Source organism: Triticum urartu, chromosome 2, assembly GCF_003073215.2.
Source record: "Triticum urartu cultivar G1812 chromosome 2, Tu2.1, whole genome shotgun sequence".
NCBI lineage: Eukaryota > Viridiplantae > Streptophyta > Magnoliopsida > Poales > Poaceae > Triticum > Triticum urartu.
In genome coordinates this window covers 205,311,338-205,332,297 of record NC_053023.1, presented here as the reverse complement: position 1 = coordinate 205,332,297, position 20,960 = coordinate 205,311,338, and the positions used below count along the sequence as shown (strand labels likewise).

Sequence of the window (20,960 nt, the reverse complement as noted above, 5' to 3'; positions counted from 1 at the left end):
TACTCACCATGACCTCCTAGTGTACTAGTCATATTTGCGGTAGGGCATGCCACAGCAAAGTATCCAAAGAATAATAATATAATAGTACAATTTTTGCATATATTTTAATGTTTTATAGTATATGTGTGTATACATTTACACTCATCCAACATCCAAAAAATACGCACAAAAGGAAAAAAACCGACTAATAAAGTAAAACCAAAAAAAGCTGAAACCGAAAAGAGCAAAGGGGGAGAGGGAGGGTTTGGTCGCACAGGAATTAACTAACCCAAATATGTGGTCATTAAAAAAACTCAGCCCAAAACACATCACATAACAGAACAGAAAAAAGAGCAAACATCTCATAACAGAAATCAACGGAAAAAATCGACTGTCCGAAAATAACTTTTTAGGCCACTGGTAGCTAAAGTGATGCCAAAAATGCGCATGGCAAAAATACCAATGTAAAGAAAGAAAACTCGACTAAATAATATAACGAAAAGCAAAAGCAGAAACACCTACAAATAAAAAAACATGCAATGAGTAACAAGCTTCAAGCCCAATAGAAATGCAAAATAAAAAATTCAGCCTAAGGAAAATAGACTTATCAAAACAGGGGCATGTCAAAATGAATTCTAAGGAAAATTTCACTCACCCGAGCAAGTCAAAATCAGCTTAAAAAGCTGTGAAACAACACAAGAAAACAAAACAACACAAATCTTAACAAAGGAATCAACCGTCAGAGAATAGATTTACCCAAATTTGAAAATCATGTGACTTGCATATAGCTAAAATGGTTGAGAAAACCAGCTATTTCTATGTTTACTGAAACTTTCTAAAGTCCCCATTGACTACTGACTGAGATTAGTATCAGTTGATGAGATTTTAAGAATCTTAGTCGATTTTGAATTAGCAAAACCATTTTTGCGAGTTCTGTTTTGTAAGAGGCATAAAGGTGAGTGGGATTAATATCTGGCTAGGTCGGAGGATACGCTGAAGGTTCTAAATTTAATAAATCTTAAGCATACAGTTTACTTTCTGAACTCAACCGAAAAAAAGAATGAATAAAGAATCGAAACTATACAAAACTATGAAAAACACCTACGAAGTCAGACATGCATGTACACACGTATTTGTACATTTGTCTTCAGAGCGTGCTGCATTTGGCGGGAGCGAACGACAGCGTCTCCTTGTGGATGTCGTAGAGTAGGTGAACGTTCTGCTGCTGGTAGTTGCCGAGCGTGCTCATCGCGCCAACGGTCTGGTTCCGCATTGCCAGGCACCACACCCCGGACCCCAAGATCATGTAGTTGTCCACCGGCAGCACCATGTCCGCGCCGTCGAAGTGCAACGTCATGCTCGGCATGGTCGGCGGCGTCGACGTCTCGGACGTCAGCGCGAAGCACAGGTCCAGCCCCGTGGAGTCCGACCCGTCGGCCACCGGCAGCGTCACTAGGGACTCAATCGCGGCGCGGACCTGCTGGTATGCCGCGTCGACAAGCGACGTGATCGTCGTGCCGGAGTCGATGATGAGCCCGCCGGTGCCGTCGGCCCGCAGGGCGAACGCGTTGGGATGGATGGCCAGCGCCGTCGTGCCGATCGATATGCCCGTCAGGTTCAGGTAGTAGTACGTGCTCATGGGCGCCTTCGATGGGCTGGCCACAAACGGCGTCGTACGGACCCCGGTGGCGTTGAGCGCCGCCGACGGCCCGAGGAGGAGCGTGCTGGTGCTGTTGGCGTCCTGGAATGGCGTGAGGCAGTAGGAGAACATGCCGGCGCCGAGCTGCGAGACGAGCGACATGCTTCCCCTGCCCAGCCCGACGAGGCCGGCTGAGCCGTTCCAGTCGTCGCTGCTGGCGTTGCTGCAGCCGAAGGCGATGCCGGGGACGCGGGTCTGGTCCGCGGGCGTCGAACCGAACGTGAACGTCTCCACGCTCTGGATGCCCGCCGTCCACCCCGTGCCGTACGTCTGGTTGTACATGCAGGAGCAGCCAGGCGGCGGGCTCGGCCCGGCCAGCGCGGCGCACATGCTCACCGAGCTGTCGCAGGGGAGCACGCCGAACGTGGTGGAGCTCGACGGGTTGTACAGCTGCCCGGCCTGCTTGAAGCACTGGCTGCCGCAGGGCGCGCACTGCGTCCAGATGAGGTCGCTGCCCGTGTCGGCGATGGCAGGGTAGGACAGCGGCGGCGTGCCGATGGACAGCGTCATGATGTACTCCCCGCCGTTCGGCAGGTCCTTCCGGGTTGGCGCGGCGACGGTGCGGCCGCCCGACGACGCGAGCTCCCGGGCGAACCGGGCGTGCCGATGCATGTCCCGGCGCAGGGCGCCACGCACGAACTCGGTGGCGGAGACATCGGGGTTGGAGTGGACGCGCGTCAGCCCGACGCGGACGGCGGCGGCATTGGAGGCCCGAGCTGCAGAAAGGATCAGGAGGAGCACAGCGAGCGACGCCATGTGCGCACACGATGTCTCGAGCTAGACGGCTCGGCGGCGCAGCCAGCCTGACCATCACCGGGCCATCGAGGAAGGAGTACGTCTCGTATCGGTAGCTGCACCTGACCCCAAGAGACCTCCCTCCAACGTGGTCGGTGAACCGCCTCGGCATTCCGGCAATGAGTCCGGCGAGGCAGGCACAACACCGTGCCGGCGTCAGGTTCCGGCGTGCACTGCGCCCAGCCATACACCCTGGGGAACTGGCCGCCGAGGTTGGCCTCCCTGGACGCGTACCACCGCGTGGAGTTGTACGCCGCGTAGTCGGCGGTGGCGCTCACGAGCGCGACCACCTGGCGGTTGAACCGGCCGGGGTCGGACGTGACGTTCTGGTTGTTGATGCGGTTCGTCCTCCCGACGTTGTCCATGGAGGAGAGGGAGCTGGCGTTGGCGGAGTAGTAGAGCGCGCAGGGGTCGTAGTAGATGGCGGCGTCCTTGTCGTAGGCGCACTGGTTCTGCACATCCTGGAAGGCCATCGCGACGCAGCCGGAGCAGGCCGTGGCGTTGGCGTCGCCCCGGCAGAGCACGAGCGCCCAGACCTGGTCTGGGGCGGCGCCGACCACGGCGGTGGCGAAGAGGTCCGGGGACGAGGAGATGTTCTTGGGCAGCGCCGCGGCGAGGAGGCCCAGGTTGGCCTGGTACGTGCTGTTGGCTGTGAAGTTGGCCGCCGTGCCGCACACCTGCCACAGATACGCCGCTGCGCACCGCGCCAGCAGCACGACGGTGAGGGATGCCACGGCGAGGTGGCTCATTGTGTTCCGTGTCTGTGTGTATGGCATTGGCAATCTCGGAGGCCAGAGCTGTTGTTGACTGTGCAGCCAACTCGTGCTTTCTGCCACTTCCAGAGACAACCATGCTCGGCGGCTACCTCCTTCTCGTGGCCGTGCTACTGCCGCTGGCCGCACCCTAGGCGACGCAGCGGCAGTCCACGACATGCGCCAGCGGCGCCTACGCGGCCAACAACACCTACCAGACCAACCTGGACCTGCTCGCCGCGGTGCTACCGGCCAACGTCTCGGCCTCGCCGGCCGGCTTCGCCACGGCCACCATGGGCGTGGTGCTGGACCTCATCTCCGCGCTGACGCTCTGTCGTGGCGACACCAACTCGTCGCGGCGGGCTTCTGATGTCTACTACACAACCTTCTTCTTGTAGACATTGTTGGGCCTCCAAGTGCAGAGGTTTGTAGGACAGTAGCAAATTTCCCTCAAGTGGATGACCTAAAGTTTATCAATCCATGGGAGGCGTAGGATGAAGATGGTCTCTCTCAAGCAACCCTGCAACCAAATAACAAAGAGTCTCTTGTGTCCCCAACACACCCAATACAATGGTAAATTGTATAGGTGCACTAGTTCGGCGAAGAGATGGTGATACAAGTGGTGTATGGATAGTAGATAAAGGTATTTGTAATCTGAAATTATAAAAACAGCAAGGTAACTAATGATAAAAGTGAGCGTAAATGGTATTGCAATGCGTTGAAACAAGGCCTAGGGTTCATACTTTCGCTAGTGCAAGTTCCCTCAACAATACTAACATAATTGGATCACATAACTATCCCTCAACATGCAACAAAGAGTCACTCCAAAGTCACTAATAGCGGAGAACGGACGAAGAGATTATGGTAGGGTGCTAAACCACCTCAAAGTTATTCTTTCCAATCAATCCGTTGGGCTATTCCTATAAGTGTCACAAACAGCCCTAGAGTTCGTACTAGAATAACACCTTAAGACACAAATCAACCAAAACCCTAATGTCACCTCAAGTATCCGTGGGTATGATTATACGATATGCATCACACAATCTCAGATTCATCTATTCAACCTACACATAGAACCTCAAAGAGTGCCCCAAAGTTTCTACCGGAGAATCATGACGAAAACGTGTGCCAACCCCTATGCATAGGTTCATGGGCGGAACCCACAAGTTGATCACCAAAACATACATCAAGTGAATCACGTGGTATCCCATTGTCACCACAGATACGCACGGCAAGACATACATCAAGTGTTCTCAAATCTATAAAGACTCAATCCGATAAGATAACTTCAAAGGGAAAACTCAATCCATTACAAGAGAGTAGAGGGGGAGGAGAAACATAAGATCCAACTATAATAGCAAAGCTCGCGATACATCAAGATCGTATCACCTCAAGAACACGAGAGAGAGAGAGAGAGATCAAACACATAGCTACTGGTACATACCCTCTGCCCCGAGGGAGAACTACTCCCTCCTCATCATGGAGAGCACCGGGATGATGAAGATGGCCACCGGAGAAGGATTCCCCGTCCGGCAGGGTGCCGGAGCGGGTCTAGATTGGCTTTCGGTGGCTACGGAGGCTTCTGGCAGCGGAACTCCCGATCTATTGTGCTCCCTGGTGTTTTTAGGGTATATGGAGATATATAGGCGGAAGAAGTACATCAGGGGGGCCACGAGGGGCCCACGAGGGTGGAGGGCGCGCCCCCTACCTCGTGGCCTCCTCGCAGATCCCTCGACATGCACTCCAAGTATTCTGGGCTTCTTTCCTTCCATAAATGAGTTCCGTGAAGTTTTAGGTCAATTGGACTCCGTTTGATTTTCCTTTTCTTCGAAACCCTAAAACAGGGTAAAAACAGAAACTGGCACTGGGCTCTGGGTTAATAGGTTAGTCCCAAAAATGATATAAAATGTATAATAAAGCCCATAAACATTCAAAACAGTAGATAATATAGCATGGAGCAATCAAAAATTATAGATACGTTGGAGATGTATCAGCATCCCCAAGCTTAATTCCTGCTCGTCCTCGAGTAGGTAAATGATAAAAATAGAATTTTTGATGCGGAGTGCTACTTGGTATAATTTCAATGTAATTCTTCTTAATTGTGGCATGAATATTCAGATCCATAAGATTCAAGACAAAAGTTCATATTGAAATAGAAATAATAATACTTCAAGCATACTAACAAAGCAATCATGTCTTCTCAAAATAACATGGCCAAGGAAAGCTATCCATACAAAATCATATAGTCTGGCTATGCTCCATCTTCACCATACAAAATATTTAAATCATGCACAACCCCGATGACAAGCCAAGCAATTGTTTCATACTTTTGATGTTCTCAAACTTTTTCAATCTTCACGCAATACATGAGCATGAGCCATGGATATAGCACTATAGGTGGAATAGAGTGGTGGTTGTGGAGAAGACAAAAAGGAGAAGATAGTCTCACATCAACTAGGCATATCAACGGGCTATGGAGATGCCCATCAATAGATATCAATGTGAGTGAGTAGGGATTGCCATGCAACGGATGCACTAGAGCTATAAATGTATGAAAGCTCAACAAAAGAAACTAGTGGGTGTGCATCCAACTTGCTTGCTCATGAAGACCTAGGGCATTTTGAGGAAGCCCATCATTGGAATATACAAGCCAAGTTCTATAATGAAATATTTCCACTAGTATATGAAAGTGACAACATAGGAGACTCTCTATCATGAAGATCATGGTGCTACTTTGAAGCACAAGTGTGGTAAAAAGGATAGTAGCATTGCCCCTTCTCTCTTTTTCTCTCATTTTTTATTTTTTTATTTGGGCCTTCTCTTTTTTATGGCCTCTTTTCTCTCTTTTTTTATTTGGGCTTCTTTGGCTTCTTTTATTTTTTTATTTTCGTTCGGAGTCTCATCCCGACTTGTGGGGGAATTATAGTCTCCATCATCCTTTCCTCACTGGGACAATGCTCTAATAATGATGATCATCACATTTTTATTTACTTACAACTCAAGAATTACAACTCGATACTTAGAACAAGATATGACTCTATATGAGTGCCTCCGGCGGTGTACCGGGATGTGCAATGACTCATGAGTGACATGTATGAAAGAATTATGAATGATGGCTTTGCCACGAATACGATGTCAACTACATGATCATGCTAAGCAATATGACAATGATGGACTGTATCATAATAAACGGAACGGTGGAAAGTTGCATGGCAATATATCTCGAAATGGCTATAGAAATGCCATAATAGGTAGGTATGGTGGCTGTTTTGAGGAAGGTATATGGTGGGTTTATGGTACCGGCGAAAGTTGCGCGGTACTAGAGAGGCTAGCAATGGTGGAAGGGTGAGAGTGCGTATAATCCATGGACTCAACATTAGTCATAAAGAACTCACATACTTATTGCAAAAATCTATTAATTATCGAAACAAAGTACTACGCGCATGCTCCTAGGGGGGATAGATTGGTAGGAAAAGACCATCGCTCGTCCCCGACCGCCACTCATAAGCAGGACAATCAATAAATAAATCATGCTCCGACTTCATCACATAACGGTTCACTATACGTGCATGCTACGGGAATCACAAACTTCAACACAAGTATTTCTCAAATTCACAACTACTCAACTAGCATGACTCTAATATCACCATCTCCATATCTCAAAACAATCATCAAGCATCAAACTTCTCTTAGTATTCAATACTCTATATGAAAGTTTTTACTATTCTTGGATGCCTAGCATATTAGGATTATTTAAGGAAATTACCATGCTATTTAAATACTCTCAAAATAATATAAGTGAAGCATGAGATTTCATCTATTTCTTCAAAATAAAACCACCACCGTGCTCTAAAAGATATAAGTGAAGCACCAGAGCAACAACAAACTACTCCGAAGGATATAAGTGAAGATCAATGAGTAGTCGAATAATTATGCAACTATGTGAAGACTCTCTAACATTTAACAATTTAAGATCTTGATACTTTATTCAAACAGCAAGCAAAACAAAATAAAATGATATCTAAGAATATAAAACATCATGTGAAGAAGAAAAAACTTAGGATCAACCAAAACTAACCGATAGTTGTTGAAGAAGAAAGGTGGGATGCCAACCGGGGCATCCCCAAGCTTAGATGCTTGAAACTTCTTGAAATATTATCTCGGGATTCCTTCGGCATCCCCAAGCTTGAGCTTTTGTGTCTCCTTAATTCCTCTCATATCACGGTCTCCTTAAATCTCAAAAGCTTCATCCACACAAAACTCAACAAGGACTCGTGAGATAAGTTAGTATAAACCATTGCAAAACCTTATCATACTCTACTGTAGAAAATCACCAAAATTATTATTCAACATTGCATACTAAATGCCTCTGCATATTTAATAGTCCTATCCTCAAATAGAATCATTAAAGAAGCAAACATATGGAAACAATGCAAACATAACAGCAATTTGCCTAAACAGGATAGTCTGTAAAGAATGCTGCAACATCCATACTTACCTAGCTCCAAAAATTATGAAATAAAATTCCCACTGTAGTAAATTTATCAGAGCTTAATATTCAAAAGGTTTCAACATTTTATAACATCCTGACTTTTCTAGGGAATTATTGCAACAGCGGTAAACTTTCTGTTTTCAAACAGCAACATGTATACTTGTAACATAGGCATAGTAAAGGCTATCAATGCCACTTTTATTGAAATAAAAGATGCAAAACATTGTTCTAAATAACAGCAAGCAAATACTAAAAAAATAAATTGACGCTCCAAGCAAAACACATATCATGTGGTAAATAAAAATATAGCTCCAAGTAAAGTTACCGATGGACGAAGACGAAAGAGGGGATGCCTTCCGGGGCATCCCCAAGCTTAGGTTCTTGGCTATCCTTGAATATTACCTTGGGGTTCCTTGGTCATCCCCAAGTTTAGGCTCTTGCCACTCCTTATTCCATATTCCATCGAATCCTTACCCAAAACTTGAAAACTTCACAACACAAAACTTAACAGAAAACTCGTAAGCTCCATTAGTATAAGAAAATAAATCACCACTTCAAGGTACTGTAATGAACTCATTATTTATTTATATTGGTTTTAAACCTACTGTATTCCAACTTCTCTATGGTTTATAAACTATTTTACTAGCCATAGATTCATCAAAAATAAGTAAACAACACATGAAAAACAGAATCTGTCAAAAACAGAACAGTCTGTAGTAATATGGATCAAACGTATACTTCTGGAACTCATAAAATTCTCAAATAAATTTCTGGACCTGAGGAATTTATCTATTAATCATCTGCAAAAATAATTAACTAAATATCACTCTCCAAATAAAAATGGCAGCAATTCTCGTGAGCACTAAAGTTTCTGTTTTTTACAGCATGATCATAAAGACTTCACCCAAGTCTTCCCAAAGGTTCTACTTGGCACAAACACTAATTAAACAACTAAAACCACATCTAGACAGAGGCTAGATGAATTATTTATTACTAAACAAGAACAAAAACAAGTAATAAAAATAAAGTTGGGTTGCCTCCCAACAAGCGCTATCGTTTAACGCCCCTAGCTAGGCATGATGATTTCAATGATGCTCACATAAAAGATAAGAATTGTAACATAAAGAGAGCATCATGAAGAATATGACTAGCACATTTAATTCTAACCCTCTTCCTATGCATAAGGATTTTGTGAGCAAACAACTTGTGGGAACAATAATCAACTTGCATAGGAAGGCAAAACAAACATAACTTTAGAATTTTAAGCACATAGAGAGGAAACTTGATAATATTGCAATTCCTACAAGCATATGTTCCTCCCTCATAATAATTTTCAGTAGCATCATGAATGAATTCAACAATATAACCAGCACCTAAAGCATTCTTTTCATGATCTACAAGCATAGAAAATTTACTACTCTCCACACAAGCAAAATTCTTCTCATGAATAATAGTGGGAGTATCATAAGAGACTCGAATACTATAAATTGTTTCCACATTAAAAGAGTAATGTTCAGAGAAGGGGTAATCATAATCATGACAAGTTTTATAAATATAATCACTACTTTTTATAGCATAAGTATCATCACAATAATCATCATAAGTAGGAGGCATGCTATCATAACTATAAACTTGCATATCAAAACTTGGGAGACTAAAAATATCATCTTCATTAATCATAGCTTCCCCAAGCTTGGGACAAACATTAATTACAGCAAATATATTATCAAAAACATCATCTTCATCAAACATAGCATCCCCAAGCTTGGGCCTTTTCATATCATAAGCATAATCACTCTCATCATTAATAGTATAGATAACACCAATAGTATAGCAATGATCATATTCTTCCAAGTAAGTGCCAAAAAGATTTTCAAGATCATAAGAAGTATCATTATCTTCCACAATTATATTTTCATGAGGCACAATAGTAATAGGAGCAGCATTATTTGGGAGAGATATCTTTTTACCTCTCTTCCTTTTTCTTTTCTTCTTCTTCTTCTTCTTCTTCTTATTCTTCTTCACCACATCATGTGTGGGTTCAATCCTCTTTTTGGAGCTCCTTATTAATGAGATTGGTTGAATAGGAGGCTCCTCCTCATTACCTGATTCATCATAAGAAATAATAGGAGGATATTGGGAAGTCTCTTCCCTTTCGTTAGTATTCTCTTCATCCTCTATTTGTTTTCTTTTATTTATGTAATTGGCAATATAAGGATTTTCAATACAATTCACCGCACAATACATATAAATTTCTTCTAGATCAAAATCAAGAACTCTATCAAGATTAAACTTTGGAATACCCTCAGTTATACGTTTCATTTCTTCATAACCCAAAAGAAGACTAAGCTCTTTATGTTGCTCAAAGGTAATCAAATTATCACAATTTTTGGATACGATTCGGTCATGAAAGAAATTTGCATTGGAGATTTAAATGACCATGTTCATTGCAAAGTTCACAAGGGGCACGAGAAATATTGAATCTTTCAGCACATTCATCTAGCTCTTCTTGCAACAATTTAGTTTCTAAGTACTTATGCCTCTTGCAATATCTATCTTCCCTATTTGGTGTGTACGTACAAACCCAATGCACTCCACAAAAATTGACATGTTTATAGGAGACATTTTCATCATAACTAGTGCAATCATCATTAGCATCATGGATATTCAAAGAATTCGTAATAACAACATTGCAATCATGCTCATCATTCAAATATTTAGTGCCAAACATTTTATAGATTTCTTTTTCTAGCACTTGAGCACAATTATCCTTTCCATCATACTCACGAAAGATATTAAAAATGTGAAGCGTATGAGACAAACTCAATTCTATTTTTTATAGTTTGCTTTTATAAACTAAACTAGTGATAAAACAAGAAACTAAAAGACTCGATTGCAAGATCTAAATATATACCTTCAAGCGCTAACCTCCCTGGCAACGGCGCCAGAAAAGAGCTTGATGTCTACTACACAACCTTCTTCTTGTAGACGTTGTTGGGCCTCCAAGTGCAGAGGTTTGTAGGACAGTAGCAAATTTCCCTCAAGTGGATGACCTAAGGTTTATCAATCTGTGGGAGGCGTAGGATGAAGATGGTCTCTCTCAAGCAACCCTGCAACCAAATAACAAAGAGTCTCTTGTGTCCCCAACACACCCAATACAATGGTAAATTGTATAGGTGCACTAGTTCGGCGAAGAGATGGTGATACAAGTGGTGTATGGATAGTAGATAAAGGTATTTGTAATCTGAAATTATAAAAACAGCAAGGTAACTAATGATAAAAGTGAGCGTAAATGGTATTGCAATGCGTTGAAACAAGGCCTAGGGTTCATACTTTCGCTAGTGCAAGTTCCCTCAACAATACTAACATAATTGGATCACATAACTATCCCTCAACATGCAACAAAGAGTCACTCCAAAGTCACTAATAGTGGAGAACGAACGAAGAGATTATGGTAGGGTACGAAACCACCTCAAAGTTATTCTTTCCAATCAATCCGTTGGGCTATTCCTATAAGTGTCACAAACAGCCCTAGAGTTCATACTAGAATAACACCTTAAGACACAAATCAACCAAAACCCTAATGTCACCTAGATACTCCAATGTCACCTCAAGTATCCATGGGTATGATTATACGATATGCATCACACAATCTCAGATTCATCTATTCAACCTACACATAGAACCTCAAAGAGTGCCCCAAAGTTTCTACCGGAGAATCACGACGAAAACGTGTGCCAACCCCTATGCATAGGTTCATGGGCGGAACCCACAAGTTGATCACCAAAACATACATCAAGTGAATCACGTGGTATCCCATTGTCACCACAGATACGCACGGCAAGACATACATCAAGTGTTCTCAAATCTATAAAGACTCAATCCGATAAGATAACTTCAAAGGGAAAACTCAATCCATTACAAGAGAGTAGAGGGGGAGGAGAAACATAAGATCCAACTATAATAGCAAAGCTCGCGATACATCAAGATCGTATCACCTCAAGAACACGAGAGAGAGAGAGAGACCAAACACATAGCTACTGGTACATACCCTCTGCCCCGAGGGAGAACTACTCCCTCCTTGTCATGGAGAGCACCGAGATGATGAAGATGGCCACCGGAGAAGGATTCCCCCTCCGGCAGGGTGCCGAAGCGGGTCTAGATTGGCTTTCGGTGGCTACGGAGGCTTCTGGCAGCGGAACTCCCAATCTATTGTGCTCCCTGATGTTTTAGGGTATATGGAGATATATAGGCGGAAGAAGTATGTCAGGGGGGCCACGAGGGGCCCACGAGGGTGGAGGGCGCGCCCCTGCCTCGTGGCCTCCTCGCAGATCCCCCGACGTGCACTCCAAGTCTTCTGGGCTTTTTTCCTTCCAAAAATGAGTTCCGTGAAGTTTCAGGTCAATTGGACTCCGTTTGATTTTCCTTTTCTTCGAAACCCTAAAACAGGGTAAAAACAGAAACTGGCACTGGGCTCTGGGTTAATAGGTTAGTCCCAAAAATGATATAAAATGTATAATAAAGCCCATAAACATTCAAAACAGTAGATAATATAGCATGGAGCAATCAAAAATTATAGATACGTTGGAGACGTATCAGCTTCCAGGACGTCGCCATCTACCAGGACGCCCCAACAACAAGGACGTCGCCATCTACCAGGACGACTGCGTCCTCCGCTTCTCCGACCAGCGCTTCCTGGACTTCATAGGCGTGGAATCACCCGCCGGTACCTACTCCTCGGACGTGGAGAACCTCGCAGCCCCGGCGGCCTGGTTCAACGCCGCCGCCCTCGCGCTCGTCAACGCGACGGTTGACCAGGCCGTGGTTGCGCGCGGCGACCCCGCCAAGAAGTACTTCGCCACGGGCGAGGGGAGCTTCGACGCGACCTACTACCTGAAGATTTATGGGCTGGCGCTGTGCGTGCCGGAGGTGACGGCCGCGCAGTGCCGAGGCTGCCTCGCTGGCTTCATCAGAGCCGCGCCGTGGTTCTTGTTCCAGAACGGGAAGTCCGGCGGCCGAGCTCTTGGGGTTTGGTGCAACCTGAGGTACAGCGTGAACCCGTTCTACACGGGCGGTGCCATGGTGAAGCTCTCGGCGCCGCCGGCGCCAGCACCCGCAGCCGTGCCTTCTATTGCTATAGCAGAGACGCCAACAGGTCGGCTCTGGTTCACGGTTTCCCTATCCCGCGCAAATTTCAAGTCATCTTGAGATCTCCATTTGATGTATCCGATGTTGATTTCATTGCAGGGAGGAAAGGGAGAGTGGCAGGGATCTCTACAGGCGTCGCTTGTTTCGCTGTCCTGATGTTGATTCTTGCAGTCTCTGCTTTCATTCGATACAAGAGAAGAAAGGCTAAGAAGCATGACGACTGTGAGTAACTAGTCAATTGCTCAAAGCACTGGATCTTACTACAAGGGTATTTATTCATGTCTTTTACGTGTGTTGTTAGAACTTATGTTTATCTCTACTTTGTAATCTCAACCAACATATTTTCTCTCTTTCCTGTAGCTATCCAGGAGATCTCCTTGTAACGACCTGATCACATGCGATCGGTCTCCTCCAACTTGTAAACCAAGGCATGGCTGTTTGCCTCATATCAATATAAACCAAATGCGGCTCCTCATGACGAATAGGAATGCTTCCCAATCTAACATGGTATCAGAGCCACCTCTTCCCTACACATCTAGACACAACAAAGCCACAAACCACAAACCACAACTGCCGCCGCCGTCGTCATGTCTTCCTCGTCGTCCGTCGCCCTCAACCTCGGGTCACCGCCGACTGAGAAGCTTGCAAGAGGAAACTTCATCCTCTGGAAGGCACAAGTCCTACCAGCCCCGCGAGGCGCGCAGGTGACTGGTTTGTTGGACAACAACGACGAAGCTCCGCCCAAGACGATGGAGGCCACGCAGGCGGACAAGACCACGACCATGGTGCCGAACCCACTGGATGCGGCCTGGATCGTCAATGATCAACAAGTGCTCTCATATCTACTGAACTCCATGACTCTAGAAATAGTTGCGCGGGTCATCGGGAAGGATTCCACCTTCCAGTTGTGGACAACAGTGACAACCATCTTTGCCTCCCAATCGCAGTCTCGGATTACAAATCTGAGGATTGCGATCACCAACACCAAGAAGGGCATCATGTCAAGCTCTGCCTTTATGGCCAAGATGAAGAGTCTCGGCGACGAGCTAGCAGCCGCTGGCCGTCCGATTTCTGACCCGGAGATGGTGGGCTACATCTTGGCGGGGCTGGACCGTGACTACGATCCTGTGGTCGCGGCGATCAGTGCCATCAAGAACACGATCACCGCCGACGATCTCTTTGCCCAAATCTCTGCTTTCGACCAGAGAATGGAGATGTTGGACGATGCTTCTTCTGGTGGCTTCCACACGTTGGCAAACGCAGCCTACAGAGGCCGTGGCCAAGGTCGCGGGAAACCCTACCGTGGGCGTGGCACAAGGGGGCGCGACCGTGGAGATTGGCAGCCCTCTCCTGCTCGCGGCGGAAACGACTACAGAGGGCGCCAGCGACAAAATCAACCGCAATAGGCGCGTGATCAGCAGCAGCGCGACAATCCTGAGTGCCAAATATGCCTCAAATATCATCCAGGGGGCGCGGCTCTGCTGGTGGTGCTATGAAGATGGAGAACCAGAAGAGAAGGCGACACATGCAGCCACCTACGGTGTGGATACCAACTGGTATGCCGACACGGGAGCCACCAATCACATAACAGGAGAACTTGATCAGCTAACGATGCGGGAGAAGTACAACGGAGGCGATCAAATCCACACGACAAGCGGTTCTAGTATGGCAATAACACATATTGGCAGTTCAATTGTTAAAAACCCCATCAAAAATTTGCATCTGAAAAATATTCTACATGTTCCTGAAGCAGCAAAAAGTCTTCTTTCTATTCATCGATTCACTCATGATAATCATGTTCTCATAGAGTTTCATCCCTATTTTTTCTTGGTTAAGGATCTGGTCACACGGAGAATCATTCTTAGAGGATGGTGTGTGGGAGGTCTCTACCCACTCATATCATCAGCAGCATCAGCATCAAATAAACAAGTGTATCTCGTCACCAAGCCATCTTCAGCAAAGTGGCATAGTCGTTTGGGTCATCCGTCCTCAGTAATTGTTAGACATGTCCTTAGCAAGAATAAGCTCTCCTATGAGCCTAGTGTTGAGTCAGTTTGTGATCCGTGTCAACAAGCAAAAAGTTATCAATTACCTTACCCTATCTCTACCAGTGTGTCCACTGCACCATTACAACTCATATTTTCAGATGTATGGGGGCCAGCCCCTACTTCCGTTGGAAGATTTTCCTATTATGTAAGCTTCATTGATGACTATAGTAAATTTACTTGGATTTACTTGTTAAAGAAATGATCTGATGTATTCCGAGTTTTCATCAACTTCCAAAATCTTGTTGAACGCAAACTAAACTCCAATATTATTGCTACGCAAACAGACTGGGGAGGTGAGTATGAGGAACTCAACTCATTCTTTCAAAAACTTGGCATTTCTCATCATGTTTATTGCCGTCATGCTCACCAACAAAACGGATCTGCTGAAAGAAAGCACCGTCACATTGTTGATATAGGGCTTGCATTACTAGCTAATGCATCCATGCCACTTAAGTTCTGGGATGAAGCTTTCTTAACTGCTACATACCTTATCAACTTGCTTCCTAGTAAGGTCATCAAACTTGAAACACCCATCACACGACTCCTTGGTATAACACCAGATTACACATCACTTCGCATTTTTGGTTGTGCATGTTGGCCGAACCTTCGGCCCTACAATACACGTAAAACTTGCATTTCGTTCAAAGAGATGCGTGTTCTTAGGATATAGTCCCATGCATAAAGGAGTCAAGTGCTTGGATGTCCCTACAGGAAGAGTCTATATATCCAGAGATGGTGTATTCGATGAGTCCATCTTTCTGTTTGCATCTCTACATCCCAACACCGGTGCCCTCCTTCGAAAAGAAATTCTTCTCCTTCCTGAACATCTTCGGAATTTTGAGCAAGGGGGAGACAATTGCACTGACCAAAATGTTGATAATATTGCAAGAACCAGTTCTGCTCTTGTCCCTGTGCAGGTTGGCAACAAAAACGGTGCTCAAAATGATGTTCAAAATGATCAAAACGAAGGGATATTTCATGTGTCGCAAGAAGACGAAAACAACACTGAAAACGGAGCTGATCCGGCGCCGCCAGCAACTCCTGTGCGGCCGTTGGCCCCGGATCGCGGGACGTAATCGTCCTCGGATCACAGACTCAGCAGGCGTGGGCGCGCTCCCTCGACCAGCCAGCCCCGCGCCTCCACGTCACCAGCAGGCTGGGCCGCATCCTCCTCGTGCTTCACGCCGCGGTCCTGCGCCTCATCCAGCCAGCCCCGCGCCTCCACATCATCGGCAGGTGGAGCCGCATCCCCCTTGTGCTCTGGTCGCTGTCCCCATGCATGCATGCACTAGGCGAGGCGGGATCCCCTGCATCTGTAGATCCTATGGACACCAGGATGATTGGTGGAGACGGGGCCACACCAGACTCCACCGGATCTTCTGCGCCAACGCCAGCGGGGTCGACTGGATCTTCTGCAGCCGACTCTCCTGTGCAACGTGTACATTCAGCAGCTTCTACATGAGTCATGACACGTCTACAGAAAGGTATAAAGAATCCAGAAATGCGTACTGATTGCACTATACCATATGGCATGTTGTGTATCTCAGGTGAACCAACAACATTGAATGAGGTACTTGATGATGATCCAAGGTGGAAGAAAGCCATGGATGAAGAATACTATGCACTCATGAAAAATAAAACCTGGCATCTCGTGCCAGATCAGAGAGGTAAAAATATTATTGATTGCAAATGGGTGTACAGGGTTAAAAAGAAGGCAGATGGAACTATTGACAGGTATAAGGCATGATTGGTTGCAAAGGGTTTTAAACAACACTATGGTATAGATTATGAAGATACCTTTAGTCCTGTTGTGAAAGCTGCCACAATAAGACTTGTTCTAGCTATTGATGTGTCCAGGGGGTGGAGTTTGCGTCAGCTGGATGTACAGAACGCGTTTTTGCATGGTTTTTTGGAAGAGGAAGTTTACATGAGACAACCACCTGGGTATGTGAGTTAGAAAACACCACATTATATATGCAAGCTTGACAAGTCACTTTATGGGTTAAAACAGGCACCTAGAGCATGGTACTCTAGGTTGAGCACTCAGTTAAGATGTCTTGGCTTCTTTGCATCAAGGGCTAATACATCATTGTTCATTTACAACAAGGCAAGAGTAGTCATTTTTGTGCTTATCTATGTTGATGATATTATTGTTGCAAGTTCATCACAAGATGCTACTAATGCTCTTCTACATGACTTGAGCTCAGAGTTTGCCTTGAAGGATCTAGGAGATCTACACTTCTTTCTAGGTATTGAGGTTAAGAAAACTCAGGATGGTATAGTATTAAATCAAGAGAAATATGCCAATGAGCTTCAGAAAGACTCTCAGCTTATGAAGGGGAGCCTCTTCAAGAGGTAGAAAGTATGAGGTACAGAAGCATTGTTGGAGCATTACAGTACTTGACACTTACATGTCCAGATATCTCATTTGCTGTTAACAAAGTTTGTCAGTATTTGCATACTCCTACCACTGCACACTGGTCAGCTGACAAGAGGATTGTGAGATATGTAAAACACACCGTGAGCTTGGGCCTTAATTTCAAACATTCTAATTCTACACTTTTCAGTGCATTTTCTGATGCTGATTGGGCAGGTTGTAGTGATGACAGAAAATCAACTGGAGGCTTTGCAGTCTTTTTTGGATCCAATCTCATTTCTTGGTGTGCAAGAAAGCAGACAACAGTATCAAGTTCAAGTACAGAGGCTGAGTATAAATCCTTGGCAAATGCCACTACAGAAACTATTTGGTTAGAGTCACTACTTGAGGAACTAGGAGTTAAGTTAAATCGTATCTCATGTCTTTGGTGTGACAACTTGGGTGCAACATACTTATCTGCAAATCATGTATTTCATGCCAGAACAAAACATATTGAAATTGACTTTCACTTTGTACATGAAAGAGTTGCAGACAAGAAACTTGAGATATGGTTCATCCCTTCCAAAGATCAAGTAGCTGATGGATTTACCAAGGCACTGCCAGCAAAACCATTTGAAGAATTCAAGAGGAATCTGAACCTAGGATAGTTGATATTAAGGGAGGGTGTTAGAATTTATGTTTATCTCTACTTTGTAATCTCAACCAACATATCTTCTCTCTCTCTCTCTCTCTCGTAGCTATCCAGGAGATCTCCTTGTAACGACCTGATCACATGCGATCGGTCCTGATCACATGCGATCGGTCTCCTCCAACTTGTAAGCCAAGGCATGGCTGTTTGCCTCATATCAATATAAACCAAATGCAACTCCTCATCGAGGAGTAGGAACGCTTCCCAATCTAACATGTGTGCATTGTTCAACAGCATTTAACAAAACGGCGAGAGGGAAGTGCACTATCTACGATTTTCTGACGCTGCAAGAGGCAACCGAAAACTTCTCAGAGAAGCATAAGCTTGGAGAAGGCGGTTTACCGAAAGAGAGTTCCCCCCCGCTTTGTATTCCAAAGCAACCAGCCAACATAGTACACAACTCGACGCTGGGGCGAAACACAACAAGCCCAAAGACAAAGAAGAAGAAGAAACATAATGCCAAAAACGACAGCTCGACAAAGCGCGGAAGGCCCGCCACCGCCGCGCCCTCTGGAAACACCCCACCATAGCTCGAGGCTCCGAGTGCCGCATACCAAGCAACACCTCCAAGAAGGTATGCGACGCCGACGACGCTGCTGCCCGGGCAAGTCCTAGGGTTTCCCCCGATATGCGGAGGAAAGTAGGGGATGGCTACCACCGACGCCCTTCAAGAAGGAATGGTGGCACCCACCGGTGTCACCGCATCGGCGCCGGACGAACCGGCAAGGATTTCTCCCGCTCACCAAACACCACCGCCCATCCGAAGCCAACCATCCAAACAACCACCCAATGCGCCACCGCGGTTGCGCCACCGCCCACGCCGTCTCACTACGAGCACCACCACGAGGCGGATTTTTATACAAGGTAAATAGAAAAGATTTGGAGAATGCAGGGTAAAACTATTTGCCGCACTCTGTTCTTCTACTGAAAAAAGAACCTACTTCTTGAGGGAAACCTCCCGGACGGACAAGAAATAGTAGTGAAGAAACTTATAGATGGTGCTGGTGCTGGACATGGACTGGATTAGATACGCAATGAAGTGCTGGTGTTGGCAAAACTCCAGCACAAGAACCTTGTTAGGTTGCTGGGGTTTTGCTTCCATCAGAAGGAGATGCTACTTGTTTATGAATAAATCAGGAACGGGAGCCTCGACAACTTCCTCTTTGGTATTTCCTTGCGTCCTCTTCACTCACATCTCCATGTACTGAAAACTGTTTTAATCTTCTTCTGCGTTCCTTTTTGGTATTTCCCTGCATCCTTTCCACTCACATCTCCATATACTAAAATCTCTTTTAATGTTCCTTTATGGCTGTCTGCATCGTTCTGATGTAGAGGATGGGGAGTCCCCCCTTTTCGAAAAAAATCATGTCTCATGAAAAATTAGCCATTGGTTGTGATAAAAAATTGTCCACCAAAATATGCCGAGAACAGAGGAATCATGAAGTGAGTATTGTTGTTTGGAAATACCTTCTTTACTAGTCATTCATACTCACTGTAGCATTTCTGGAAAGGAAGTTGCTACAGGTCCATAGCATAGACAGTTAGATAGTGCAAAGTACATTCTGTTAGTGTAAGGAATTACTGAAGTTTCCATTAGCAAAGTTACTACATAGAATGGCTCTCTACTGTTAGAAGGGAGAGAGAGGATTGGTGGAATATGATGGATGTATTATTGAGCCTCGAGGGCGAGTATATATTGAGTACAAGACTTGGAGGGCAAGACGCCTCTCCTAGAGATAAGGTAGGAGACGGACTACAAATCCTAGACTACCAAATACAAGTATCCCAAATATATCTCTAACATATACTCTCTGTTATCTTTCATCAATGCAGCTTCTGATAAAACTTGGACAATACGTTGTAGTAGATGCTAGTCGAAGAAATACACTAAACTGGGATGAAGAGTACAACATCATTCTCGGAATTGCCAAGGGCATAATGTATCTTCACGAGGACTCGAGCGTAAGGATCATCCACCGAGACCTGAAAGCTAACAACATTCTGATTGATGATGCCATGAATCCGAAGATTGCGGACTTCGGGTTAGCTAGGCTGCAAGTAGGAGGCCATACTCAAACCATGACAACTAGAGTTGTTGGAACATGGTAAGCAACTTCACACAAAAGTTTTTTAGTATATTGCAGATGTCAAGATGTTTGCTTCTATGCCTAACTGATAATCATCTGCAATGGGTATATGGCGCTAGAGTATGCAATACATGGAAACATGTCGCCAAAGATCGATATTTTCAGCTTTGGTGTCTTGGTGCTTGAAATTGTAACCAAGAGGAGGAACTGCGGCTCCGATGATTGCGAGACGGACACGGTGAATCTCCTAAGTGATGTAAGCGGATCTGTATATCGCAGCAAGCTGGAAACCTTATTATCATGGATGAAACATAATTTTTTCCGACAAGTTTCAAGTAGTAACAAACTGATGGGAACAGGTATGGACTTGTTGGAGAAAAGGGATGATATCACAGATGATTGATGAATCACTCGAAGGACACCCCCGAATCCAGGCGCTAAGATGTATCCACATTGGGTTGCTGTGCGTCCAAGCAGACCCTGACGACAGGCCTGACATCCCATCCATCATTTTCATGTTGAACAGGGAGGACATGGAGCTTCAGCCACCAGCACAGCCTGCATTCTTCTTCGGGGAAGACTCAAACTCACCTTCTCTGCCATGCTAGCAGGGCACCTACGTGTACAACCGGTCTGAGGTGATCTTTGAAAATATCTCTCTGAATGGGCTCACAATTACCGATGCATATCGTAGATAATTTCTTTTATAGATTGTATCTTAGATAAGCGAAAGACAAAGAAGAGTGGTTTGGAATACCATCTGGGCTCGGTTCTTGGATAAAAAAGGCACTTTGAAATACCCAAACAACAAAATAAAGTTTATTAAGCAACTAACTCGATGACCGAACGCACAGAAATGAAGCCAGGGAGATGCTAAGTTCTGGCATACAAAGGT

General features: G+C 45.2%; 1 protein-coding gene and 2 pseudogenes across 1 annotated transcript; 1 reads left to right on the top strand and 2 right to left on the bottom strand.

Moving 5' to 3' along the window:
* Nucleotides 1-968: 968 nt before the first annotated feature.
* On the bottom strand, nt 969-2,456 carry LOC125541411 (aspartic proteinase nepenthesin-1-like). Its single transcript, XM_048704831.1, has one exon. The coding sequence runs from the start codon at nt 2,432-2,434 to the stop codon at nt 1,127-1,129; it is 1,308 nt and encodes a 435-aa protein (XP_048560788.1). The 5' UTR covers nt 2,435-2,456; the 3' UTR covers nt 969-1,126.
* On the bottom strand, nt 2,442-3,208 carry LOC125535762 (annotated as a pseudogene).
* Nucleotides 3,209-3,323: 115 nt separating this feature from the next.
* Nucleotides 3,324-19,262, top strand: LOC125535761 (annotated as a pseudogene).
* The last annotated feature ends 1,698 nt before the right edge of the window (nt 19,263-20,960 follow it).

Bases quoted from the DNA above. Each gene is read 5' to 3' on its own strand.
- LOC125541411 (XM_048704831.1), bottom strand. From the start codon at position 2,434: ATGGCGTCGCTCGCTGTGCTCCTCCTGATCCTTTCTGCAGCTCGGGCC.